This window comes from Eublepharis macularius, chromosome 18 (assembly GCF_028583425.1).
Source record: "Eublepharis macularius isolate TG4126 chromosome 18, MPM_Emac_v1.0, whole genome shotgun sequence".
In the NCBI taxonomy this organism is placed as follows: Eukaryota; Metazoa; Chordata; class Lepidosauria; order Squamata; family Eublepharidae; genus Eublepharis; species Eublepharis macularius.
In genome coordinates, this window is record NC_072807.1 from 34,623,789 (window position 1) to 34,650,955 (window position 27,167).

The 27,167-nt window shown below is 43.4% G+C and overlaps 1 protein-coding gene across 1 annotated transcript in view; it reads right to left on the reverse strand.

Moving 5' to 3' along the window:
* Window positions 1-27,167, reverse strand: part of SCAPER (S-phase cyclin A associated protein in the ER) — a 151,533-nt gene that overhangs the window by 37,539 nt on the left and 86,827 nt on the right. The window contains exons 24-25 of the mRNA XM_055002805.1: window positions 22,254-22,369; window positions 12,859-12,982 (exon numbers count right to left, since the gene is read on the reverse strand). Coding sequence (XP_054858780.1) covers window positions 12,859-12,982; window positions 22,254-22,369 — 240 coding nt within the window. The remainder of the gene's footprint in view (window positions 1-12,858; window positions 12,983-22,253; window positions 22,370-27,167) is intronic.

The following is a 27,167-nucleotide window of genomic DNA, read 5'->3' on the forward strand; positions in this document are numbered from 1 at the left end:
CATGGCTTCTCTTATGCTCTTAGAAGTCCTGAGTCAAGTGGGTGCTGTATGAAAAGATCATAAAAATATACAGATGCAAATGTACTTAAAACTTGCTTCCATCTAGGAATTTTTCTTTAAGGTTTGGATTTTGTTTTATAACGAGGCACCCAGGTTAACACTGGGAGCATGATGGGGTGGGTCTCTGAACTGGACTCAGACATTAGGGAGTGGGTGAGATGGGACTAGTTCAGTTTGCATACTCCAGTTTAGAACTGTGTGTATAAAATGTCACCAAGTTGCAGCTGACTTATGGGGACCCCACAGAGTTTTCAAGGCAAGAGACCATCGGCGGTGGTTTGCTATTGCCTGCCTCTGTGTAGCGACCCCTGGACTTCCTTGGTGGTCTCCCATCCCAGGCTAACTATGGCTGACCCATCTTAGCTTCTGAGATCAGGCAAGACTGTGCTAGAGCCTGGGCCATCCAGGTCAGGTCATTTAGAAATGAGCAGGGGGGACTTGTCCCTCCCTATCTTAACAGTGCCTGAGAAATCAAACTAATTCACTAAAATGGGGAGCTTCTGAGACAGACTGGTCTCTCCTCTCACCCTCTTTGGGACTTTGTTTATAAAAAAATGGAATTGGTGGACATGGCCTTCAAACCCCTTTCTGGACCTGCTCAATTTCAACTTGGAGCTGTCCAGCTAGGAGAAAGTGCTGAAACAATTGCAGTTCTGGGTGGGTGGGGGGGGGGGTGGAGGTTGCTGGGACCAATGCAGGACCGTTCTTCAGTGCTGAAATGGCACCTGATCAAACGAGAATCAGTGGCTGAACTTAAAATGCATTGGAGTTGGAGACGCTTGGTTTGCAATTTAGAAAACAGTATATACGAAGCAGTAAGAGATGCTTTGCTTGGTGTTCTATTGGTGTTGTAAGGAAGATGATCGTACCACACAGTTCAATGCTTTATAGGACAAGAGGAGAACTAGATGGTAACCCAAGACACCTGGAGTGATCACAGGAAGTGCTCCTGGTGGTCATCATAGAGTTTCCCTAGACTCTATGTTAGTTTAAAAAAATAAGGATGACTGCCTTCTTCTGGAGATATTCCTAACTATTGGGGTTTTCAAACTTTTCATGACCCGAGTGCCTGTCTGGAAAGGAAACAAAGCCTCATGGGAACTTTGCAATGAGCAACAGACAAATTACTGTACTTCTCAACTTGGTAGATTTATTTATTAATTTACCCCCATCACAAACCACAAGATGGCATGTGGGGTGGGGTTTCCCAGAAAGTCTCCATCCCAGACAATAACCAGACCCAGTATTGCTGTCCAGTTGCAGTGAAGTGGCTACACTGGGTGGCCTCCCAACCAAACTCTGGGAACCGCAGTTTGTTGACAATCGAGCAGACTTGGACCACTTTTTCTCTTTAAAGGTCTTCCCACTTAATGGTACGGCAACGCATTCATGCAACCTAGCTTAGTGCTGTATCCCTCTCGGTGGGAATATGGTAACACTCAGCAACATAGAGAAACATGCACATTTTTTTATTATTCATTAGCTCTGGGCCTGGAGTAGGTACTTAAAATTCATTGTAATAGTCTGTTCCTGGTAGCGAGCCAAGCTAGCAAGTGAGAAGTCTTTGGCCGCTTATCCAAGTTCGGCTGAAGAAAGGAGATTACGTTGCTTCTGTAATTTACACAGACTGGGGTAATTCATGCCTAATGATTCTAATTGTCTACCAAAGTCGATGGATTATATTGAAAACATGCGCACCTATTTAATTAGTAAGTCAGATACTGTAATTTCAAAGCAATTAACAGCATGAACCGCTCGCACAGCAACCGCGCTTTCTGCTGTTTTTTCCCTGAGAAGTTTTCGAAATGTATCTGAAAACATTTCTGTAAGAGCAGTTTCCCTTTTGAAGGCAGTGAATGTAATTTTAGATGGGTGGCGGGGGGGGGGGCGGTGAGAGGGTTGCGTTTCCTCTCTGCAGCATTAAACATCCCTCTCTTTTATAATGCACTTACCTGGCGACTAAATCTCTGGCACCTTTTGGCTAAGCTGATGTGATGCTGTAAAAAACCAGCTGAAGGAACAGAGTTGCCAGCTACAGAACATTGGCGACAGCTCATTGTTGGTAAGAAAAGAGAAAGGTCAGGCTGGCTGAGCAAAATACTGGATACTTTGGAATGGACTCCTCCAACCATAAAATAATCATATGCTGTTGCTACCATTTCCCCCTTTACTGCTGCAATTAGGGGCAAATTAAAGCGTGCTGAGGGCCAAACCAGACGCAACGTTGGGAGTGCTGTGATGGGAGTCTCTGGAATTTTTTTAAAAAGTTATCAGGTACATGTGGCTCAATTCAGATTAGGGCCACAACATATGAATGGTTTTAAGCCTCTCCAATCTGAAATGCCCCCCAGGGGGCTGCTACATGCTGCATTGAGCTAAACATACAGACCAGTATGTATATGTTTCCACAATGGAACAAACAGCAGCTCCCCCGGACTCTTTCAGCCAGGGAAAAGTTGCTGGGAGGGGGAGGCTTAAATTGCCCTCCCCCAATTCTGGTTTCGGTTTGAATCAGGCCCCCGTGTGCTTGATAACTGCAATTTAAAAAAAAAACCTGCTTGGTCTTCCAGTTCCAGAATCCTCAGCATCTCTTGTTTGGTCCCAAGAAAGCCCCCGAGGATGAATTCGGAGAGATGTACGCATCAGGTCTTTTTCATGCAAGGCCAATGAGGGTCGAATCACTTGGCATGTCTGGATCCCTTTTAAAGGCAGTGCAAATGTGCAGCTCTAAGACAGGCTTACTTGTTAGTCATCCTTAGGATGGGTTCGGGCTTGTACCCAGAAGGCAAATTATAAAAAGTCTTCACAAAACTGAGACGTAGGACTGCTCCTGTGCCAAGTGACCTTCAGCTTATTCACAAACAACAAAAATCTTGAAATATTCGAAGAAGCTGAAACAACATTGAGATCTTTGTCATCCAGGATGAAAGGCCAACTGTCGTCAAGGGTATGGCCTTCTACGGTTCACGGAATCTGCTTGTGATACACCTGATGACTACAAACTTCAGGCATTGACTGCTTGATACTGAGTCTTGCTTTCTTCACCTTAGACAGGCAGAAATGGCTTGGAGCCTCTGAAGACAAGCAAGTCTTGTGGGAAAGAACCGTACTCAACCTCCTGAGATCACCTGATGAAATCTGGGTGGGCTGGAGGTTGAAAATGGTTCTGAGTGCTGAGGAACCCAGAATACCATGTGACCAGAAGTCATGTGACATTAGAGGTGCGTGCCAGAACTTTGACTTCTGTAGTGGCAAGGCCAGGACCATGGGCTGCGGTCCAAGATGGCTGGAGACAGGAAAACCCAACGCAGTGCCAGGAGGTCTACTGCGATGAGGAAGTCAAAGGTCAGAGCCATGGAGGAATATTCTCCACTGCTGAGTGACTTCACATTGCTAGCCTGCTGCTTCTCTCAGCGCACTAGCAGAGACAGGCAGAAATGTGGTATCCTTGCTCTTTGTCTAGCCGCACTAGCAGCAGATCCTTCCAAAAAAGCATCATATAGTTGCCTTATAGGGGACATTCTGCAATCTCCCACAATTAAGTATCACGACCTCTTAGATGAAGAACCCTTTTCTCAAGAACTCAAAAGCTTGTGACGCACACGGCTTTTGGTGACATTTTGTTGAGTCTTAATAAAAAGGATTACACGAGTTTGGTTTTGGGCACCCATCCATTCACAGACTAGATTTCAAGACAGGGGACTAGCTTTCTTTTGCTCCCCCGCCCCGCACTGTGGAAAAGTGATCACATATCCTATAAACAAAGCATGGGACAGATGGAGGAGGAGGTTGAGAGGAGGAGGAGAGGCCACAGCTATGAATTTCTTTCCTGGCTGACTGAACCAACAGCTCTTCCAATTCGTTTATAACTTGACACATACCCAGTAAGAATGTTGCTGAGTTCTACATGCAGCCCTTGATCCATGCTAGAAGATGCAAGTGAGCAAACTCTTAAAGAGAGTGGAAAGAGCTTAATCCTCCTGGACAGTGCCAGCGCAGTAAGTTTTAAACCTTACTGATAGTTCTGGGCTCGGTTCAGGCAGAAACGACACGCAACTTGGAAATCTGAAATGATTCACTTTGTACCACTAGGGTTGAGGCGAGATATCATATTGCTGTCTGTGTGTGCCAGAGAGCACCCATTTTTCACTCTTGCTGTCTCTTCCACACAACCACATGCAGTAATATGAGCAATGGTGGTGGCAGCTGCTATTCTGTAGGCTAATATTTCTTCAGATTATTTGCTAAGAAAGCATGCTCTACAGATAAATCTACTGCCGTGTTATGGCTGCACAAAGCAAGGCAATTGACTTTTCCCAAAAATGATAACTGAAGATTGTGATTAGCACTGATGGCTGATAGCTATTGCCACACACCCAGGCAAGTGTTTGGTGGTCCCTGAGCACAGCTAGCAAAGGAGGCAGATGGCTGTGTTTTGGTAGCAGAAAACTTGGGCCAGCAAGACTGTTGAAAATATTCTTCTTCAGCTGAGTCAAGTTTCAGGGTGCACTGGAAATCTGTGATCAGATCCTCCTAATATGTAACTTAGTTGCAAAAAATTATTTGTATTTATTTATTCAGTTTATATTCCGCTCTCCCTGCAAGCAGGCTCAGAATCTGCAGGGGGTCCCTTATGAAGATCAAGGGGGTCATGCTGTAGAAGGGGGTGTTTCCTCAATTACCAATGCTTTAAGTTTCAGCATGAGAAAAAAGATAGGCGAAAAGAGGAAACCTGGGTACCTTGCAAGATCAAACGTAGCCCAAGATCAAACGTAGACCCAATTTTCAATCAGATAACTAGCATAAGCAACAAGAAGGACATCCTCTCTTTCTCAAAACTTCACTCACGAACCTTCCTGTGCAGATAAATGACACACCAAGGGACGTGATGGTATGCCGTTTGACTCCAAGTCTGGTGGCGGGGAAAATTTAATTAATTTAATTAAATTTATTACATTTATATTCCGCCCTCCCCGCATCAGCGGGAAAATAGGTGCAGAAGATACCACGGCTGATTCTAGGATTCTGATATTAGAATTCTATTTCTGTTTTATTCATAATCCAGCCACTGAAGGGATTGAAAATGAAATAAGTAAAAAAATATATATTAGCATTAACTTTCACCTATGCTCTGCATTAGTACTTCTGTGACCAATTCACTGGTTTTCTTGATGTGACAGGCACTGGCCCAGAGGTCCCTCCCTCGTTGAACTTGTCAGCACTTTTGGAATTCTAAAACCAAGTAGAGGATGCCCCTACAAAATGGCTGCCTGGTTGGGGGCACAGCCAACCACAAAACGGTCACCGTGGGAGCTGGGGCCAATCACAAAATGGCTGCCACAGAGGCTGGAGCCAATCACATGATGTTGGGAGGTTCCAAACCAAGCGCCATTCCATGATGGAGTCAGCCATTTTAGAATGGAGTTTCCTGGGAGACATAAAGATGGTGTCTACTCTTGGGCTCTTCTGAGTGGAGGAAAGCCAAGACTGGCTCTTTGCTTTAGAGAAGAAGGAAGTGTGCTCTGTGTTAAGGATTACTGGTCTGGCTCAAACGATGTCTGCTGAACTTTTGGGGTTTAGAGATGTTACAATATCTCTGTGTCCCTGCAAAACACATCGCTGTAGGGCAGTCTAGCTAAGTAACAGCTCAAATTTATGGATCCCCAAGAAGGGAGATGGAGGTGATACACTGAACTAGAATCATGGCTGTAAGTGCGAGCGAGGTAAAACGTGCGAGGTAAAAATCTACAAGTCCTCCAATTCCCTGCCAATGTCAACTACAGCTCTCAACCTTGAAGGGAAGTGGAGGATGGGGTAGAGACGCTAGAAGATCCCAAACTTTTGTCTTTCAGAACTACGAATCCAAAGTTCAGATTTCCCCCTGCATCCTCCCCCCCTCACACACAGACACAATTAAGCACTGTATGAACAATTTATGGCAGACTGACGGACAGAACAGAAATGTTAGTAGGGCTGTGTTATTAAAAAAATCCCTAGGTTTACCTTAAGTATCTCTTGGCTGCCGCCACAGGATAACAAGATAATATTTTGCAACTGCATTTACTCTTAAAAGCAGAAAGTACTTCTAAGTAGGATCCCCTCAGGGGACATGTATGGAAGGGGGGGAGGGAATGTTGTACACCTTGCATGGTTTTTATCTCTGATGGTTTCGTTCCTTGTGTTTGAACCCAATCAGCAGGGCTGCTGCAGCAGTTTCTGTAGATGTAAAGCCTCTGGGCTTGCCCAAACAGAAACTTTTTTTTTTTAAAAGGTGCGCTTTTGGAGTGTATTTTGTAGTAAATACTGCTGGCCCCTCTCCACAAACTGAACAATTAAGCTTGGAGCTGAGGCTCCTTCCGAAGGTGGGTGGTCTGCCGAGGTCAGGGTTGAGGCTAATAGCAGGGCTGTGGAGGGTGGGGGGGAGATAAAGCTGGCTGGCATTACCTGGCCGGGACTAAACAAAGCTTTTAGCTCCTGACATTTCCAGTCCTTCAGCGTTCCAACGGGAACAAAAAGAAATACCCGGAGAAGAACAATGGCGAGTAAAACCTGAATATTAAGAGTCAGCCCTACTGATGCAGAATGAAAAATGCCACTGATCGGACCCAGGCCGTTTATTTCAATCAGGCTCTCAAGTGTACTCTGTAACTTAAACCAAAAAAAAGGTTTTGAGCGGAAGAAAATATCCAAGTGTTAAAACAAGGGCATTCAAGTGCCGTAATTTATTCCTATCAGAGATGTACCGCAAATATATCCAGCAATTTAATCACAAAACGCAACAAGAGAATCAAGGCTGCGATCCTGGGCATGTTTGTGCTTGGGAGTGAGCCCCACTGAACAACATGGCTCGGAAGCTCTTTTTGTAAAAAGATAGCTTGAGAAAAGCAAAAAGAGATGGGGAATTTCAGTTGCTTCTTGGGCCTGGAGGGTGAAAGATATTATAATTAGTAACATAGGCAGGGATTTTTTTTTGCAAGTGGTGGTGCTTGAGGAATACTTGCTACCATTGGCAAAAAAGTTCTACAGGATCCCATTATTTTGTATACCACCGTTCCAAACAATACTTGTTGAGCTAGCAGAAGCACGTAAGGAGAAAACCAGCTCAGCCCGAACCCTGCCATCTTTTGCCTGGGGCAAAAAGGAAAGTCCAGCTGCACAGGAAAGGATTTTCCAGAGGCACGGTGCCACAACCACAAAGTCCCTGCCCCTGGATACTGAATGCTGCACTTCTGATGGTGGAGGAACCCACAGAAGCCCCCCCCCCCGGAACATCCTAACATGCCATTTTGTGAATTTTTAATTATCTATATTGCACTGTATTGTATTGTTATACTTCTCCAATTTTTAACTGTTTTAAAATAATAAATTTATATGTATGTTTTTATTGGATGTAATCCGCCCTGAGCCTGCCTGTGCAGGGAGGGCAGAATAATCAAAAATAACAAACGAACGAACGAATGAACAAACGAACGAACGAACAAACAAAATGGGCAACCGTTCATATACAAACAGGCGGTACATCAGTAATTTATTTGTTTTTATGGAATACCGATATTTTGCCATTCATGCTATTATATCAGAAACACGTATTTTAAAAGTACAAAGGCTATGCATTCTGAGGGGTTTCTTTTCAGATAGACACCCTAAGATCACGCATCAGGTAGCCAGATTTGGTCGGATTGCTTCAAGGATCAGGAAATCCTTAGTGGCTCAGTGAATGGTTTTATTGTACCACTGAGAATTTTAAAGCTTATACTATTGTATTATGAATGATTTTACCCATGTATTGCGAATGATTTTATTGATGTTTTATTCCCTTCTGTGGTACCTTCTATTGGTGTCTTTGTTAATTGCTGGCCATTGACCGTGAAAAATAAACTACTACTACTATTTTAAAATATAAGAAATAAAATATCCACATGTATAAGAAGCTGTTTCCCAGACCTGTTCCTTGACAGATCTTCAAAACTATACATAGAAATCTATGCAGGGTGTATTTTACAGAATTGTTAAATGGACTGGCCCTTTTATGGAGTGGAATTACGCTGTACATGTGTGGTGCCTTCCCACTACTAAGTGTGCAGCTTAGTTTTGTCCAAGCTAGAATGCACAGTGCTTGTGCCTAACTAGCCTATAAAGTGAAAACAGTTTAAATGCTATGCTTAAGAAGCAGTGAGAGGAAGAATCCTGTTCTCCTTATTTTTATTCCCTGGCTTACAATACAGTATAATCATTTAACCCACGGTGGGCCATGCTACTTCTGAGGGGGGGAAAAAAAGCATTAACTTGAATGAACAAAAGCACCTAAGACAAAGTTCAGGTGAGCTCAGGTTGCTTCCTGGTTGGGTCAGCTTGTTTTTTTCTCCAAAAGCATTTGGGAAGGCCCCTTTGATCTACTTGAGAACATATGATTAGAAATTAATCTGTCATGGCCCGTGGAGGTTATTTTTAAAACATGAAAAAGAATGAGTATCGAAATACAGTGCCTGAGTCTTGCCAAACCCAAAACGCAAACTAAAATACAGGATTTAAAGGTTGCATTATGAATTACAAGGTTTATGCACACACCTCTCTAGGAATGGAAAGACAGTGTTTTCTGAAAGCCAAGAAATAACCAACTGACTAAGATGCAGCTGCTAAACTGCTGCAATAATTAATCCAAGCTCGTGGTTCAAAAATAAAAAAGCAATTATCTTATATACATGTTTGTTTTTTTGAACTTAAAAAAAAATTCAAGGAGTGGACAGAATTTTCGCTGACGCTGCTCTACGGTTTCATTTACGTAGTCCTTGAACCAGTTTGTAAAGATCTGCTGGTCTAACAGAACCTTCCTGAAGATACCCTTGTGAAGAGGCTAAAGCGGAGACTACTTTGTCTGAGTCGCTAAGTCTCCAATATGACAGCCATTCAGAACTTAAGCGGTTAGGTGAAGGGTAAGCAGATTGTTGCCCCATACAGGGCTCTGAGTCAGCAGGTCTAGACTCCGTCCCCCCCCCCCAAAGATGCCCGTCATTCAGTCTCAGAATATCTGGACTTCAAGGGTAACCCCGGCCAAAACGGTGCAGGTGGGGATTATCCAACAGCAATATTGCCACAATGGCCTGGGTCACTCTGGGAATTGACGGAAAAAAAGGAATTGCTTACAGCAAACTTCTTGGCCAGCATTGGGGAAGTACATCCACTCCCACTTTGCTATGATCTTTGTGCCTGAAGAAGAAACCTTTTCACAATTATATTTCCCTGCACTGCTAACAGGATCCCAAGGGTAACTGTAAAAGGTATGAAAAACTCAAAAGGTGCAGATAACAGGTGCCAGGATTTAGAGTTTACCTTCTATTATCCTATGGCCTCTGATGGGGATTACTCAGAAAGAACTACTGCTTATGTAAAAAAGATTTTTGCTTCCCGCTAGAGGTAGGGGGATCTTGTTCCTCTTGGATGGTTCTCATCTAGGCCACAACTGTGCTATTATCAGATAGAGATGGGATGTCCCAGCCCTTTTATTTCCAGAGCCACACTCGTGATCTGGAATTCTAGAAGGCTGATGTGAGCCAATTTGTTGTAGTGTGAGCCAGTTTGGTGTAGTGGTTAAGAGCGGCAGGACTCTAATCTGGAGAGCCAGGTTTGATTCCTCACTCCTCGGCTTGAAGCCGGCCGAGTGACCTTGGGTCAGTCACAGCTTCTAGGAGCTCTCTCAGCCCCATTCACCTCATAGGGTGATTGCTGTGAGGATCATAATAATAATAAACTGCTCCGAGTGCAGCATTAAGTTATTCTGAAGGGCAGTATATAAATAAAATGTTTATTATTGTTATTGTTATTATTATTATTCAAATGATCTAAAACACAATCAACAATAAGCAGAGGTCACATGTTATTATTGATTGGCCTTGCTAAGCTGATACAGGTTTCCACCGGAGACCTAAGTATCAACCAGATATCAGCGTAATTATGTATGCTGTTCCAAGTTAGTGCTGCCTTTTGCAGTTCTGTTGGTGTTATGTCAGAAAGCTGCAGTTTTTCCATATAAATTGCAAAGTTTTTCAAGTGTCCCGATGACAATGGGGACTACTGTTGCAGTCTTCTTCCACAGTCAGGTGGTTTCTATTGCCAGATCTCTATATTTAATCATTTTTTCTTCGACTCTGGCATCCCCAGGAATTGCAATGTCAATTATCCAGACTTTTTTATTTTCCACGACTGTTATGTCTGGTGTATGATGATGATGACGACGACGACGTGCAACTTTTTCTCCTTTGCAGACCGACTCCCCTGACCTGACCTGATATGATGGGGTGGTGGGTAAGGAAATTAGCCTACCTGACCTTATTAATTGCTGACAGAATTCGGGAGGGTGCGAGGTACACATTCTCCCCTGCCCTGTGTTGTGGCTACGAAATGGAGCATCTCTTAGTTAGTATCCCACAGCTCCTCAGAGAAAAATCTGATCAAAACACAATGGGCAGAGAACACTAAACAGCAGAATTTACAGGTGGCATTCGGGTTCCCTTTGTGTACGCAGCAGTCTTTGGGAATGCCTGCTTCTTCAGCGTACGTCAACCGTCCTATGGCTTGTTGATTCTAACAGCACAATGTGAATTATTTAAAGCGCGTACATAACTTTTCAATTAACAAACCGCTTCGCTCATGAAAATATACACATACAATTTATAAGTAGCAATTCTAGACTAAATATCTCATGATGAGCAGGCCCCATGATGAATTAAAAATGAGCTTCTAATGAAATATTTAATGACATCAGAAATTAAAGTAAAAAGTTTTGCCATTAAATGCCTTTTTTAAAAAGAAAATGACTTGCCAATCTGTTAAGACACACACTTTAAGACGGTATACATTTTTAGGAATTCAAACAAGTCTGAATTAGAAGATAAGAAGGCTAATGCCACGTTTCAAATGACACGCCATGGCAACGGACCAGTTTGGTCTGCCTGTCAGCATCTGAAATGAGGCAGCAGAGAAACTCAATTTTTGGAACTAAACCCTCCCCCTATTAAATGCTTTCCTCCTCCCTGTGTTGGTTGATGGCCCCCCCTCCGCCCCATTTCAAATTCTGGAAACCAATCCCAAAGGGGTAGACGTATTCCTCCTGTTGTAATAATATACTATTAACTGTGCTTATATACTTCTCTTTTAGACAGACTAGTGCCCCACTCAAGAACGGTGAACAAAGTCAGTATTATTTTTATCCCCACGATTCAGCCGGGGCTGAGAGGAGTGGTTTGCCCAAGGCCACCTGCTAAGCTCATGGCAATAGCAGGATTCAAACTATTAGACTGCTGATTTGCAGCCCAGCCACTTAACCACTAAATCACTATGCTACAGCTTTGTGCCACCTTAAAGGATTACAGATTTTTATTCTAGCATAAGCGTTGATGGAGCATTCATCCATCTAGTTCACAAAAGTAGTTACCCAGAATTAGATAACTTCTAAGTCTCTAAGGTGCCGAAGGTCTCTTCTTTGTTTTTAATTCTGGAAATGAGCCCAGCTGGGAAAAAAAGGGGGCAAAAGGCTTATAGAGAAGGGAGTGAAGAGGTGGGTTAAAATTGTCTGCGTCCACCTTTTGCACTGAAAATTGGATTCCCTCCCATGTTATGAACTACTGGAGCAGACTCAAGTTTCTATATGCATCATTTGAGCATCCATCCACCCCTCCATTCACTTCTTGATCTAGTGCCTTTGCCAAACACAGGACAACACTGGAGGTAAATCCATTAGGGACTAAGAACAGCTGCCCTGCCTCCATGGCTATGCTAAGCTCTGCACCGGAGACCACAGGGATGGTAGCAGTTCGAGCACTGAACTAGGCCACGCGAGACCCGGGTTCAAATCCTCACTCATCCATGAAGCTCAGTGGGCAAGACTGGACTGTCGTCGCTCTCTCAAAGAGGACAACATAGAGAAGGGGAGAGAACCAGATCTGAACTCCTTGGAGAAAGGGACAGAGTAACCTAGGAGAGAACAATTAGTATCTGCTCTCCTAAAAGGCATGATGAAGCATAATGCTGACACTACTTATTGAGCGCTAATGTCCCCCGTTCAGTGTAGGAGGAGTCCCAGTAACTAGTCCTGGCAAATGACCAGGTATGCGCTACACCCCAGAAGTCATCCAAAAGTTTTACCAGGTGGGAGCACAAATCTTACTAGCCACAATCAACCCTGAACTTATGAAGGGTATCTAGGCAAACTGTACAAAATTGAAAACAGTTGGATTACAAGCAGTATTCTGCAGTTCCTATAGGAAATCCTTTATCATTGTGGCCATAATCACAAGGCTGCATTTTTAATGGCGTGAAATGATTAATTAAGGATGCCTGGATTGGACTATGCTGCATGCAACCCAGTACCCAAGAGTTCTGTGCGTAAGCGCAATACATTATCCGTCACGTTTGCATCCTGCCATTCCTTCTTCATACACGGTTCTCCTCACTTCATCTTCACAACAACCCTAGGAGGTAGGCTACACTAAGAATTAGTGATTGGGTCAAGGTCATTCAATGGGTCACACTGGGGGATTTGAACCAGAGTGACTCCAGGCCTTTTCTGACACCTTAACCCTTACAACCCATCTGGCTCTATTTGCTAGTTATATCCAAGTATCCTTTTTAGCGTCCAGCCCCTGGATACAGAACTGGAAATGCCTTTCAACTCTTCTTCTTTATTCTGTTTTATGGGAGGACGCAGCTGTCAGCAGTCCAGCCGCAGCAAGTATGACTCATACTCAGTGCTCAGGAACTAGGAAATTCTTGTGGCAAGCTGGAAGTTGAAACTTCACATACCATTAACTGGTGCATCAGCAAGTCCGTCAAAAAAGTAATCTTGTTACTGAACAAAACGTAGGTGCAGTTTTCCGCACAGTTGCTGCAGGCCAGGTGGTAAGCGTTTACTGCGCCACAGAGTGACCTAGGAAGAAAAAGAAATGATATTTTTAATTACGAGCCAACCAAAAATCATCAAGAATGATACACGGAACCATTTTATTTATTTTTTTAGTTTTATTCATGCCACAAGCTAAGGGCAGGTCGTCACCGAGAGAGAAGAGCGAATTCCAAAGAAAAGGAAAATGCCACTTTTAAAACCAGCTGACTAAAGGACTGGCTCTTTTGTGAGATTCCCAACGTTAGGAGAGGAGTCAATCTGTGGTCAGAGGAGAAGAAGGCTACAGAAGGAGAAGTCGTCTTCGGGAAGAAGGATACAAGACCCCCATCCTCCAGTCTAATCAATAACACTCAACTGGGACCAGTTTATAAAGGCATGGCTGCATTCTCACACAAGCTGGAGAGGAGCAAGGTGTGATATAAGAGTGAGGGGTGTTTGGGGAGAGCGGGGGGGGGGGAGACCAATGCACCTGAATGACTGTCCAGAATAGAACAGGCCATAAACAGTTTTGTTATGCACAAGAGGGAATAGTTTTTTTTCTGCCACAACCTTCAGGGAGCCATTAACACTTCCTTTGAAGAGTGTGGAAGCAGAGTGCCCGAAACCGAGAGCAGCTCTTTCGAACTCAAAAATAACAGTGTTTGAAAGCAGTCAAGCAGAATACGTTTTATATTGTTACGTTACATTTAGTCTTTTCATGTTCCTTAGACGCAGTGGCTGGAGAGAGCACTGTTGCAATTTCACTTTAAAAGGCTAAAATGATACATAGGAAGGTTGCGGTTGGCAAAAAGTTTGCCGACAGGCTAGCTACGCTTGATCTTGCAGAGTCCTGAATGGATAACAGGGGCTACCTTGTGGTTTCATAACCCCAAGAGTCCCAACACGTATCAAAAATGGGCAATAGGACAAGATGTCCTGGCCTTCCAAATATGTGGGTGTTACATGGACTTCATGAGAACTTCATCTCTGCAGTCTCAGAATTTGTTAGGCAGATCCTTCATCCGGGATGGAAAAAAATGTGCAAATGGCATTTGGAGTCCTGCTGTTGCATCTGCTATGGAAAACGCCACCCCCCCAATCCATGGTTTTCTACACGAATCATATGTCGGAAAAGGAAAGGGGATGAGAAAGCCCAGGAAAAGAGGTATCACTGATTTTTCGCTACACCATGGAAGGGATTTAAAAACCTGGCGGAAGAGTGCAATAAGCTTGTTAACAACAGACTGCGATAATCAGAACGCGTTTAGAAGCATTCATAGTTTAGATCGAGTTATGCAATTTTCGTAATTCAGAAATTGGAAGTGTCGGTTGCAAGGCGGGCCCCAGGTGGTTTATGGTGTTAAATGGCAGATTAAAGTCGGCACAACTAATTTCTTTATTTTAATCTTATTAAGGCAACAGCAGCTGTCAACCGTCACCACTTCTACATAAGGCCTCAAATGTTAAGCACGATTTTTCATCTAAACGCGAACCCCTCCATTTGTAGAACTCCATTTTCAATTTATTTTCACAATATCAAACAAAAACCAATATAGCCAAAACACAAACAGGTTGTTATTTCTGAATGCAGTATGATGCAGTGGCTCTAACCTTTGTCTTGGACTTCTAAATCAGCTTTAGCACCCCGCTGGAAGGCATAAAAATCCTTGTGTTTCAATCTGTCTGCTTCCGATCCACGATTTTGTATTTAACTATAGCAAATCCCAATAAAGCCCTGCTTATTTTTTCGTAAGACTTGGCTGCAAGGAACTATTTGGAAGCTATTTGTAGAAAACATTTACATGACCTATTTCACAGGACAGTAAAAAGAGTATCGCCTCTGTGGAGGGGTACTGGCATTTGCATTTAACATGCTATTTCACACAAAATTTTGTATCCCTGACGTCCTTCACAGTATATACAGGTGCATGTTGGAAGGAAATGTTTCTGGAAATGCACATACGAATAACATTACCCAAACCCAGATCTCAACGAGGGAGGGAGACATATATTCATACACCTACTGAATAAAGATGTATGTAAGATGCTACTCTTAGCATATGACACAAGAGGATAGTTGTTATTTGGGGGCTTTCTTTACTTTAATGTCTGTACAGTTTCAACCGATGTACTCCTAGTTTACTTGAGCTGAACCAACAGTGGGACTGGTGATCCTGCTTCACAGCATTTTGGGGTGGGTGTGTGGTATTTGGGGCTGCGGCAGAAGGGGGAAGCAAGACAGTTACGCTCTAAGAATACAAATCCTATGATACTTTTACATTCACCTGTTTAGAAAGTACGCTGCAACTGAGTGCAAGTGCTGAGCAAAAAGTCTGAACTGTCAGCAGCCCTGTTCCCTGACGATTCAAAAGCTCGGACACACAATTCTATGTACGCACCACATGCTCAGTGCTCTCTCCCCTCCTCCCTCTGAAACCTCAGAGTTCTTAATCTCGTGCTTTATTGCCTAATTTACGGCTTTTAAAAATTTGAAGCTGGCAACTACGGCACATAAAAATCTCTATGATTTATACGAAGGCTGATTATGTTCTCGGCCATTCAATGAAATAAGAAATATCCACAGTGATGAAGTGATTAAAAACTCCTGCAAACTGAAATGTTTCCATAGCTGAACTGCCCCAATCTGCCATTTTACTCTCTCTCTCTCTAGGTCAGGATCCAGAGCAACACATTAGTAGTTTGTATCATATTAGTAATTCACACGCCCAGTAAGACTTTGGACCAGACTTTCAACTGGCAGCCAAACTTCGCTATGAGGCAAACTTCTTTTGAAAGGGGGGGGGGGAGGTTGCTTTCCAAGGCATTTGGTGATATGGCCGATTGACAGCCATTCAAAGGGGGGGGGGTTGAATGTCAAAAATCCGAACGATCAATGGGAGTGATGAACATACATATTTTTTTTAGAAAATCGGTATGCGACCTCTCCAGACCTACTCGAGGCAGCTCACAGCCAAAACAGTAAAAACAATTAAAAAGAAATATCAATAACAACAAAAAAACTCAAACCCATGAAATCAATATCAATACAAATATCGGCAATAAAAATAGCCAATATAAGAAAGTCAGAGTCTAAATCAGACCGAGGGGAGACGCAGTTTCAAATCCCTGCTCAGCCACAAAGCTTATCGAGTGACCTTGAACTTCTCACTAGTACTCATCCACATATTAACCTAGTCACCAAAAGGCACCTAATTAAAAAAAAAATCCCATCTTGCATAATCCCTAGGTAAATCCCAATGCCATATAGAAGGAATCTTAAGAAATGTTTATAAATACATGCATTTGTACAGTTTCCAGGTCAACGATCCAGGACTGCCTACGACTCTTTAATCAAACTGGGTGTGGTGCTGTGTTGATGTGTGAAGTAGTCCCAGATGCAACACAAAAAGTCTTGCTTTGCTCATATGTGCATTCTTACCTTGATGATTTCCTGCACACACCCCGAGTAAATGTTTAATAATAATAATAACATTCGATTTATATACCGCCCTTCAGGATGACTTAACACCCACTCAGAGCGGTTTACAAAGTGTGTTATTATTATCCCCACAACAAAACACCCTGTGAGGTGGGTGGGGCTGAGAGAGCTCCAGAGAGCCGTGACTAGCCCAAGGTCACCCAGCTGGCTTCAAGGGGAAGAGTGAGGAATCAAACCCAGTTCTCCAGATTAGAGTCCTGCGCTCTTAATCACTACACCAAACTGGCTCTCAGTCCTCCCCTTCCTCAATAATACAATACCATCTATTTTATTAAACATTTAAATATTGTTCTATACAACTGTGTAATCAAATGCATCTCTTCTGAATGTTTTACTTGGGGGAAAAATCCTTAATATTCATCAATAAATGCAACTTTTGCTGGTCGCCTTGCCGGTCTAAAACACTGGCAGACGCAGGCCCACCAAATTTTTTCTTGCAATAAAATTTTACCTTGCAGATGTGAGATTAAAATTTTGAGCCACTACACACTGCCAGGAGTTTGGGGAAGGACACAGAGATAATAGTCCAGGCAGTCTCCTCAATTCCAATCCAAAGAGAAGCAGAAAGAGTTAAATTGTTCACATACCATCAAAGACATTTTTTGTAGCGCTTAATAACGCCCTTATTTGTGTGTGGAAGGTGTCAAATTTGCATGGGATACTGTACGCAAACTTATGGGGACACACAAAGAATAAAAATCAGGCACCATCTTATGCAATTTCTCACCAGGAAGAAATAACTGCATCATTCTCTAAACCAAGATTTGGTTCTCAGGGCGCAGTCTGCATTCACAGAGGAACCCTATTTAAAGGACTAATTTTCCTGAAGGCAGCTTTGGGGACAGCAAACTGTTATCACCAAATCCACAATGCCGAGAGTAGGAAACTGCCCTCAAACCAGCAAGTCTCAGCTTGTCTGCAAAAATAGCCACAGTCCATGAAACCTGAACTTTCCCTCAACTGTCCAGTTCATTCAGAAAACGCGCATTCTGCTTTCGATTTAAACCTTTATATGACAAATAGGGGAACAAGGGTCAGATGAGGGGAACTGCTTTGTGAATGTTTAAAAAAAATCTTGAAGAAAAGAGCCAACAGTTTTACAGGAATGAAAAGTAAAGATTGGGGGGCGGGGGCGGGGGGAGCAATGCAGAAAACACCAGGGGCGGGTGGAGTCAAAAAAAGTCCTATATGTTTGGAGAAAGAACAGAAACATTGCAGGAGTATTTTACGTACAATTTAAGAAGCCACCATTGCAGCCAGCCTACAGAGGTGAGGACAGGAAGACGCAAGAGGACGGAAGGAGGTTTCTGTATCAGGGTTACTAACTTTCCTTAGCTGTAGGGAGATCTTGACTGTCAGAAGGTAGTGTTGATGGAGCCTGGCACCACAGCGGTTGGCTTTCCAGTCCTGCAGAGGAAGCCTGCTTGAAGCAAGTGACCTTTCAAGTTTCCCCTTTACTGAGGATTTTACTGGTTAGTTCAAATTAATCTGTGACGTTAAACTTGGACTTCTGGCCCTGTGAAGTTCCGTATCAATCTAAGAGGTGTCCCTAGAAAGTTCTACAAGATGTCGCTTTTCCCGTTGGTGTGGCCGCCAGAAGAGAAACTGCACCAACACAATTTCTTTTCCTTCTGAACACCCCTGAAAAGCTGGGGACAGGATGGATGGAGCTGACAACCCAACCTTGCGCTCTCCGTTTATTTATTCGAAATGTTTACACACCTCCTCTTTGTATCATTATACCCAAGGCACCTTACAGTACAAAAAACAGTATCACAATATGCTAAAATCCAGTAAGAACAAGTCAAAACCAAAAATCAAAAACAGCAGGCGCATCAAATTTAAGCAGGATAAAATGATAAACCTCCTAAAAAGCAGCATTCAAAAAAGAGCATTTAAAAACATTGAACTAATGATGCAGAGAAGGGAAGGAAAACCACGGTAGTGTATTCAAAGACTTCACCTGGGGCCTAAAAGAACGTAAAGCGGAGACCAGGTGAGTCGCAGTGGGGCGGGGGTTCCAGAGTTTTAGCTCCACCTGATGCATGCCCACCCAGCCCCAGAAGACGGGGAACGCAGAGAGTTGGGCCTCCAACAATGACCTCAGCTGATGTGCAGGTATGTATGGGAAAAGTCGACCGTTCAGAGCCCCGGTTGCAAACTGTGTAGGATTTTATAGGTTAATGTCAGCAGTTTGGCCTGTGCTTGGAGGCGAAATAGCCGCAATCTAGATGCTGGATTTAGAACCAATAGAAATTCTGGGCTTTCTTTCTTCTGAAGTTCCACTGTCCATTACTTAATTCAGGTCGAAATCTCCCAGCCTCGACTGTGCTCAGGCCCTATGCAAATCTGCCCAAGTCCCACCTTCCTTCAACTCGGGGTGTGTGTGTGTGAGGGGTGAGGAATACTGGCACTGGCAGAAGAAGCCTGGAGGCTACTTCCTCGGGCCTTTCCCAGTGACACCTGGCTAACGTCTGCGGCTTCCTCGCCACCCAAACGATACTCTTGAATAACCTGGAGGCTTCTCCCCGGTTGATGCATGCCTTCAATATTTATAATTGTGTTTTTAATCTTTGTGTGAATTGCGTAAGATCTCTATCTAATTTTCTTAGAACGCCAAAGTAATTTACGTCCAAAAAGTTGCTAGGAAGGGGCCTCTGCTAAGGCTCGAGTCTAAACCACTTGCTTAAAAGGGGTTTATAAATCTGCCAGTTCTGTTGTATTTGGCAGACGAGCACCTACTTACTCTCAAGTTATATAACTGCACGGAGACGATGTTTGGCATTAGCCTCCTTCTTTCAGTTGGAGTGTTTTGGAATGCTTCTGATTCTTATAAAACGATCTCGAGTGAAAGAGATAATCTCCGCAACAATCAACCCACAGAGCTATAAGGATGTGACGTGGATGAGGCTGGCTATTCATGCTGTCTCTTTTTTACCCGCTACAACGAGCAGATCTTGACTCCTCTTGAGGCATTGCAAAGCACTACTACTTTCCCCTTCCCTTTTACGCTTTAACTGTGGGCCGAACTCGATAATGCTGTGTCCGTGAGTCTGCAACGAGGACTCACCGCCATTTTGGATGTATGGCGTTCCAGGTGGGAACGTCTTTTAAGAGCGCCATGGGGGGGGGCCTGAATTGGTTGTGTGGTGGCAGCAAGGTGAAGGAGGAGCTCCTCCCTCCCTCCATTATTTTCCCAAGCGGAAGTCTGGCAGGGTCATTACAGAGCCCAGGAAAACAGTGCGGGGGCGAGGCATGAGTCCACCCACATCATTGTCCCACGGCAGATCAAGCGCCTGCGGTACCATTCCCATCAGGAACTCCACTCTGCCGGAAATTTAAGAACTATATAGAAAAAAAGTGGGACATTAAAGGGAAGGTGTGGTCTTTGGATACTTTCTGAGCGGAGGATGGTGTTCTGTTACTTTGAATTAATACAGAGGTAGTAATCATTATATTATATTAGAGGTAAAAAATCTAGTCTGTGATAATATACCATTTTATTGATATATGTAAGTATAATATGTTATAATTTACTAGGTTATAACATCATGAATTGGATAACAATATAAAGGATATTAATAACTTTGAACATGATAGATATGATAGATATGTGTAATAGTGCTATCTAAAGATATGCAATGGTATAAAATATATTACTATGACCCATTCTTAGAATGTAGTATATAGCTATTAATATAGGGGGCATATTATATTGTAGGTTATTGGATACTATTGATAGATAGTACTAAAGGATATGGAATGTTAGATAATGGTATTTATCATTAGATAGGTATTATTATTTTATATAGAGTTTAATTTGGTTAAGATTTTATCTAAGAGGTAATAAAGGAAATGGAAAACTGTCGGAAGTCAATGGAAAAGAGGGGGAAATGGTGGGGGGTATTATAATATGATGGAAAGTTAACTGTGTATGTTTTTTATATTTGTATAATGACCCATCCAATATTTATTTATTTTTTTTAAAAAAGGAACTCCACTCTGCCAAATGGGGGTGGGTCCTTTGGCAGACACTGCAGAAACATTTTCGTCGACTTCGGTCCTCGTTCTCAGCTGCTGCCCCCTGGAGCATGCTCAGTTCTGATTTGGTTGTTTTAAAGGACGAGATCTTTTTGTTTTGAATTACAGAATTCTTCTGTATACTTGGGGAGTCCCAGGAGTATATTTGAAACCCCTGCTGCGTTTGTGGGTGGTCTGTTTTTCCTACTTCCATGAACGGCACCAGCTGCTGGCGGCTTCCCCACGTTCAGCGGCCTGCATGCATAACAGACTGTGCAAAACGGGGATGATAGCAAAGGAGAAAGTGATTTCCCGTTGCTGTTCAAACTGAAGCCAGCACTCTATAGTGAAAGTAAGCTCTGGTTTTGCCATTAGTACTGAAGCCTGGAGCCTGAGTCCCTGGGTCTAAGGAAACCCCGGTTCATCGTGTGCGAGCTTGCGCAATAATACAGATTTTTATTTTGTTTTCCATGTTCACTTGGATACCATACCATTTCGACTGGAATTACATTGGATGCTTCCTATTCGGATTAACTCATGATTAGTGCTTTTTGAAGCCATGGAATAAGTCCCTGCCAAAATTCATCTACGATTAACTGAATGCTTGTCCTAAACCTGTTAAGTGGAATCACTGCCAAAGGCGCCGCAGAAATGCAGCAACCCTCACAAAGGGCTCTATTCACACAATTTGGAAGGAATTTCAGCATTCATTAGGAACTTCCTTCTTTAAGTTCCTCCTTTCTCTTGTATTCCCATCTGATTCTCTCCTCCCCCCGCCCCAGTACTCTCTCTATACTTGTAACTCTCTAATATATCAGAATATTTGCATTTCTTTTGATCCTGAGAGAGATTTAAAGGACTTCAGCATTCCCTTGGTGAGAGCAAAATCACTCGAGCGTGTTTGCAACTGGTGTCTGTCTGTCAGTGGAAAGAGGACACAAATCTCTTCTACTTGTATGCAGACGGAGCAAGGGCTTGCATCAGGGTGGCAGAGAGGAACATTTCTGTCTATTCCCCCTTCCCACCAGGGCTTCCTACGCATCATTCCACACTGTTCCTGGGAATGGCTTTGAGGTGTGCAGAGGGATGCAGAGAAATAATACAGCAGTGAATAACTCTGTCCCATTTGCAGTTGCTTGGGTCCAAGCCTCAGAATTTTAGAGGTTGGCCGGTTACTAGGAAACAAGTTGACTTTCCACTCCCTTTCTTGAAGTCACATTCAGAAATGCATTCATCCCACCTAGGCTGGCTCAATCGTCAGTTTCTCAGCAGAGCTTTCACAAAATCCCGCCAACTAAAAAGCTTCCAGTTGGTGGTTCCCTTCAATGGGTTCACCTCCCCGTAACATCCTCATTCTTTGCTTTTGTCAGAAAGGTCTTGTTTGGAACTCCCTGCCACTGGATTTCCCAGCTGACTGGCCATCTACAGCCACCTCTCTGCAGAAGCAGAGATAGGTTTCAGCATAAAAGTACATTCACGTATGGCCAGAATACTGACCCCCCTCATATTAGCAGCGTTTCGGACGGAAGGATTGTGTCACACGCCTGATAAGGCAAGAAATTTCTTCGCATGGATGTGAAATGGACACTCCCCCTAAGCAATCTACTCACAGCTCACTCTAGACTCGAATCCCATATAAGATTTCAACAGCAAGACACGTCCAAAGAAGTCTCTGTAAACCTATTTCTCAGCTGCCTTGCGACAGCCAGACAGAAAGAGAGCCAGAAGAACAGTCTGAACTGTGGGTGCCGTAATTTACTGACCACGCAAAAAAGGCAAGTGAAGCACTGTACTTACTTCAGAGGAATTCGTGGAACGGCGTTCAGATTGGTAGAAGTGAGCACCGCTTGAAGGATCTGCTCCAGAGCTGTAAATCCCCCTGCCGCGTGAAACATCACCAGATCAGCAGCATTCTGGGTTTAAAACAACAACAACAAATTGCTCAAAATATTGAATTGCAGAATCAGGAAAAGTCTGATCAGATTTTGTCAGGTTTGTTGTTTAATTCTGTTGCTCTCTCAATAACACACAAGACCAGAGCATAAGAACTTTATACCTGTAATACGATGTTGAAACAACAGGTCCCAGCGTACAAACTTTTCAGCACGCCCTCCAAAATTGCAGGAGAAATAGGGTTGCTGTTGCAGAAACTCTTTTGAAATAAGGCCACTGGTCTGAGGGCATCGGTCTCTCCCATCACACACACACTTTTTCTGCCTGCCTATTTATTTAGGGGATTTATGTGTGCTATTTTAGAAGCCTGCTCCACAAAGCAACAGCTTACTTTTCACTGGTTAAAAAGCCAAGAAGCCCGAAAAAATTTCTTTGCGTGAAAGACAGGCATGAAAAACGCAATTGTCCTGCAATCCAGAATCTCTTAATTCAGCTGCAAGATGGGCACCGTGTGGCGCTTTAATGCTCATGGGCAGGCATTTGTATCCATGTCCAGTGGGCATGATGCATCTCTCCACCCAGAGATTTCATTCCTAGAGATTTGGCAGGTGGGGTAGGGACTCTAAACCCTGAAGAACAGCAACCAACAAAAATTTCAACAAGCCATCTCTACTAGGCAAAAACGGGAAGAGCGATTTACTAGGAACAGCTGGAGCGTCTGCCTTCCTCTTTGTAGGAGCATGCTGGATACTTAAAACTCCCTTTGTTTATTTTATTGTTCGCATGTGATTATATACGCAGAATTTCACTTGCTCCCTGAATGCGTGTGGCTCGCTTATTTTCCTACCTGATACAACACCTTAATGGCCGTGAATCCCCCTTATCTTTCCTGCTATAGTGAGAACTAATAGGATTACAGGCTCTCTTCCAATAATACAGCTCAGCTCCATGCCAGCAAAAAAGAAAAAAAAAGAAAAAAAAAAGACAGCCAAAAACCTGAATTACATGGCTCGGGAATCCATCCAATTATTAACTAAAGCAACTGTTATTACCTAACCTAATCAAAGGAGAAGCTGCTGTTAATCTTTGGTGGCCTGCAGTGCAGCCCCGGTCAGGCCAGATGAACTGTCTTTGTACAGGACTCTTTTGCAGACCATAATGACGTCCTTTGTGACCAAGCAGGAAGAGGTATCTTGCGTTTGCGGCCGAGGCAGTAGTAGATGGGGAACAATGGCTTCCATTTTCATTAGGAAGGCACAGAGGCGGACCTGTCCAGGGCTGGCACCTGGTGGCACCTCCGAAAACACTTTTGCTGCTGCATCGTGACTTAAGGAGGACTTAAGGAGGATGGGACTTAAGGACCTGGGAAAATCTGCTAGCTTGCGGCGTCCTTTTAACAGTCCTGCTTTAAGAAGTATGCAACGCTTCAACCGGAATAATAAGTCAGTTAACAAAGGCTTCAATTATGCGTTTTTAATCTAAGGAGAGGGCTTGTTCTTGGAGGTTACCGGTATCTGCACCGGCCCAAAGCAAAATCCAAAATTCAGAAGCCTGGGAATATCTTTTATTAAGAACGACAGGTATGTTTTTTTTTTTTTAAATGCCAGGACGGCAGAGAGGCGAGGTGCCTGCTGTTTTATGGGAGGTGGTGGTCCCGCACACATTTACTCTCGAGAAGGACGCATTACCAGAATCCCATTATCAGAAGCCACTGATCGCATCCACTCCCCCCTCCCCTCACCACCTATATATCTCTGACCAGTTTCTTCATACCCTCCATGCAGCTGACGAAGAGAACTGCGGTTCTCGAAAGCTTATGCTACAGTAAAATTGGTTAGTCTTAAAGGTGCGACTGGACTCTTTTCTATTTTGCTACTGCAGACTAACACGGCTCACTCCTCTGGATCTGCAGAGGAAGGCACTGGCAAACCACCTCTGCTTCTCACTGGCCTTGACAGCCCCTTGCTGGGGTCACCGTAAGTTGGTTGGGACTTGATGGGACATGCGCACACGTGTGCGCAAGCAGACACAGACACATGCACGTGTGTGTACGCACAAGTTTACTGAACCACTCTGACTTCTAAGCCAGAAAAGGGGACGTTATTGTCAAGTCAATTAATAGAGAAGGCAGATGATAAACTTTCAGGAATATTTAAAAGGTGTCAAGTGTATAGGCAGTGGTGCCCAGTGAGAAAATAAGGGCACTTTACTTAAACAAAATAGCATCTCTGTTTTCATTTGTGAACCACTGAATGGGATACTATGAAGGTACTATTAAAGCATGTAAATGCATGTCATCATCTTGTCTCTCTGATGTCATTTATTTTTGCCAGACCCTCCCCCCCCCACAGCCTCCCAAGGTGATTCTATTTTGTTTTCAAGCACACAGGTTGCTTTTTAAACCTCCTGGAAAGAGATGGTAGTAAACGCGCACTCTGGTTGCAAGGGGGGGGGCGGGGATGCAGAATGCACAGAGAAGTGACTTTACAACTTTGCCTTTTCAGTGTGGCATCACTTGCACATTAATTATCAAGTACACTCAATTCCTGCTTGCAGATTTCTTCCTGTAAACAGAAAAGAAACTTGGACAGAAAAATGCAAGAATGCTGTCCAGGGGTAAATATCCGAATTCAGTCAAGAAACTCTGTTCTATTTCAATTTAAAAGGGAAGGAAGCAGGAATCTGTTCAATGCTGCCAGCAGACACCAGAGGTCAGCAGCAATACAGAGGAAACTTTGGGCAACGCTCAAAGAGTCTTAACAAGATGCTAAGAGTCCAGTCCCAAATTTCCAGTTTATTTGTATGGCATGCATCAGAACACCTGTGAATATTCAAAGAACTCTGGAATCCCCCCTCCTCCAGTCTAACTCGTTTGTCCCAGAGATATTTATTAAGGACATTTCCTTCTGGCCCTTCACGGACTCCCTAAGGTAGCTAACAAAATTAAAATAGACGTCCATCTCCATGAAATCACAGTTGACAGTGGAATCTCGAGGGAAAAAAAGACACATCAGCAATCAAGCCAATGAAAACAAGCAAAACTGAGAACAAAAAATGAAACCAAACCACAATGCAGTTCCCTTAATTTGATGGCATTCAAAGGCCTTCTCGAAGAGGAATGTCTATTGGCTGTTATCGAAGGCCTGCAAGAATACGGGACCAACCTCACTGCCTAAGAGAGGAATGCCAAGTATGCTTGTCCTGTGCCCCGACTACAGCCAAAGATACAAATTCACATCTTCACTGCCCCAAGTTCCTCATGGCTATTGACAATTTCTGCTGTCAACTAATACATTCAGAAATTAAAATGTGTGTGTGTGTGTGTCTGTCTGTCAGAACTGACTGCACGGGAACATTTTACCAAAGCTCCTCTGCTTTTGCAACAGGATATTTTCTCTGAGAAGCACAGAAATGCTAGCCAGTGGGATTTCCAACCATGGTCTTAAAAAATGATGGTGCTTTCAGATTAGGAAGCAATCTCGACTCTCAAGATCCTGGAACAGGATTTTCATTCGGCAGTGACATTTTTGCACGGGATGTCGTTTCCTTTTGGCAAGACCCGCAGGAAGAAGCTCTGATCTCATGAAGTCATTTGAAAGCCTCAGTGAGCCAATGTTGGTCAATGACTGGCCATTTTGGGCAAATAGTAAGCACAATGTCCGGGTTCTTTAAAAGACGCCTCTATGAGGAAAAAGCTGGGAATACATCTTTTAATGGAGGAAGGAAGAAAGAAGGTTGGGGTTGGACTAGATGACCCTAGAAGTCCCTTCCAACCCTATGATTCTAAGCAATTACATGTGTTAAATCTTATTACTTTCTTAACCCGGTTTTCCTCCAAGGAGCCCCAAAGTAGTAATTCTTATGATTATTGTTTTAAATTTGGGATCCCCTTCAGTGTGGGATCCTGAACTAGCTTGTATTTTATTTCTTTTGTTTAGTATTTCTGAATATGTAGCATAAATGAGCAACAGGTTGTATTTCATGCAATATTTTGCAGAGGAAAAAACCTAAATTCGCCACTGAATCGCTTCTCCCATTTCACCGGGGGCTTCTCCAGGCTTTCCAACTGGGGTTGACAACTCCAGGTTGAGAAATTCCTGGAGATTTGGAGGGGGTGTAACCTGGGGAGGAAAGGATTGGGGAAAGACCACAGTGGGGTATTAATGCCGTGTCTATCTAGCATACTTTTATCCTGCCCTTCCTCCAAGGTGCTCGGGGTAACACAAACAGCTCTCCCTTCCCTATTTTATGCTCACAACAGCCCTATGTTGAGAGAAAAAGAGCCTGGCCCAACATCACCCAGCAAACTTCACAGTGGAGCTGGAATTTAAACCTAGGTCTCTTGACTCAGTCAACCAATGATTCTTAACTGAGGTTATCTACAAATCTGGAAGGGAGGGGGGGAATTTAGAATTTTTGGAAGCAAATGGGGGCAAATTTGGGAGTCTAGGCAGCCCCTTCTTGCCCCATTTGCAATGGCTTCTGACAGCAAGCGGAGGAAATGTTTTATACCGTTCATCCAGCCCTAAGGATGAAATTCCAGATTTCTCCCCCAGGCCCTTAAAAAAGTGGCACACGTCCCAACGAGAATCAAACCTAGCATTAAGGAGCTGGCTTCTAGCCATCAGGCACAAGGGTCTCATTCAATGCATGCCTGAGATTTGTGTATCACATGCATATATCATAAATATACCTATATAAATAAAGCTGCCTTGTCCGGAGTGCTGGTTTTTAGATCCGTTTTTTAAAAAAACTAGTGACCTGAGTGAGAATGTCACCTAATTGGTGGGCAGAATTGGACCTAATTTTTTTTTTAAA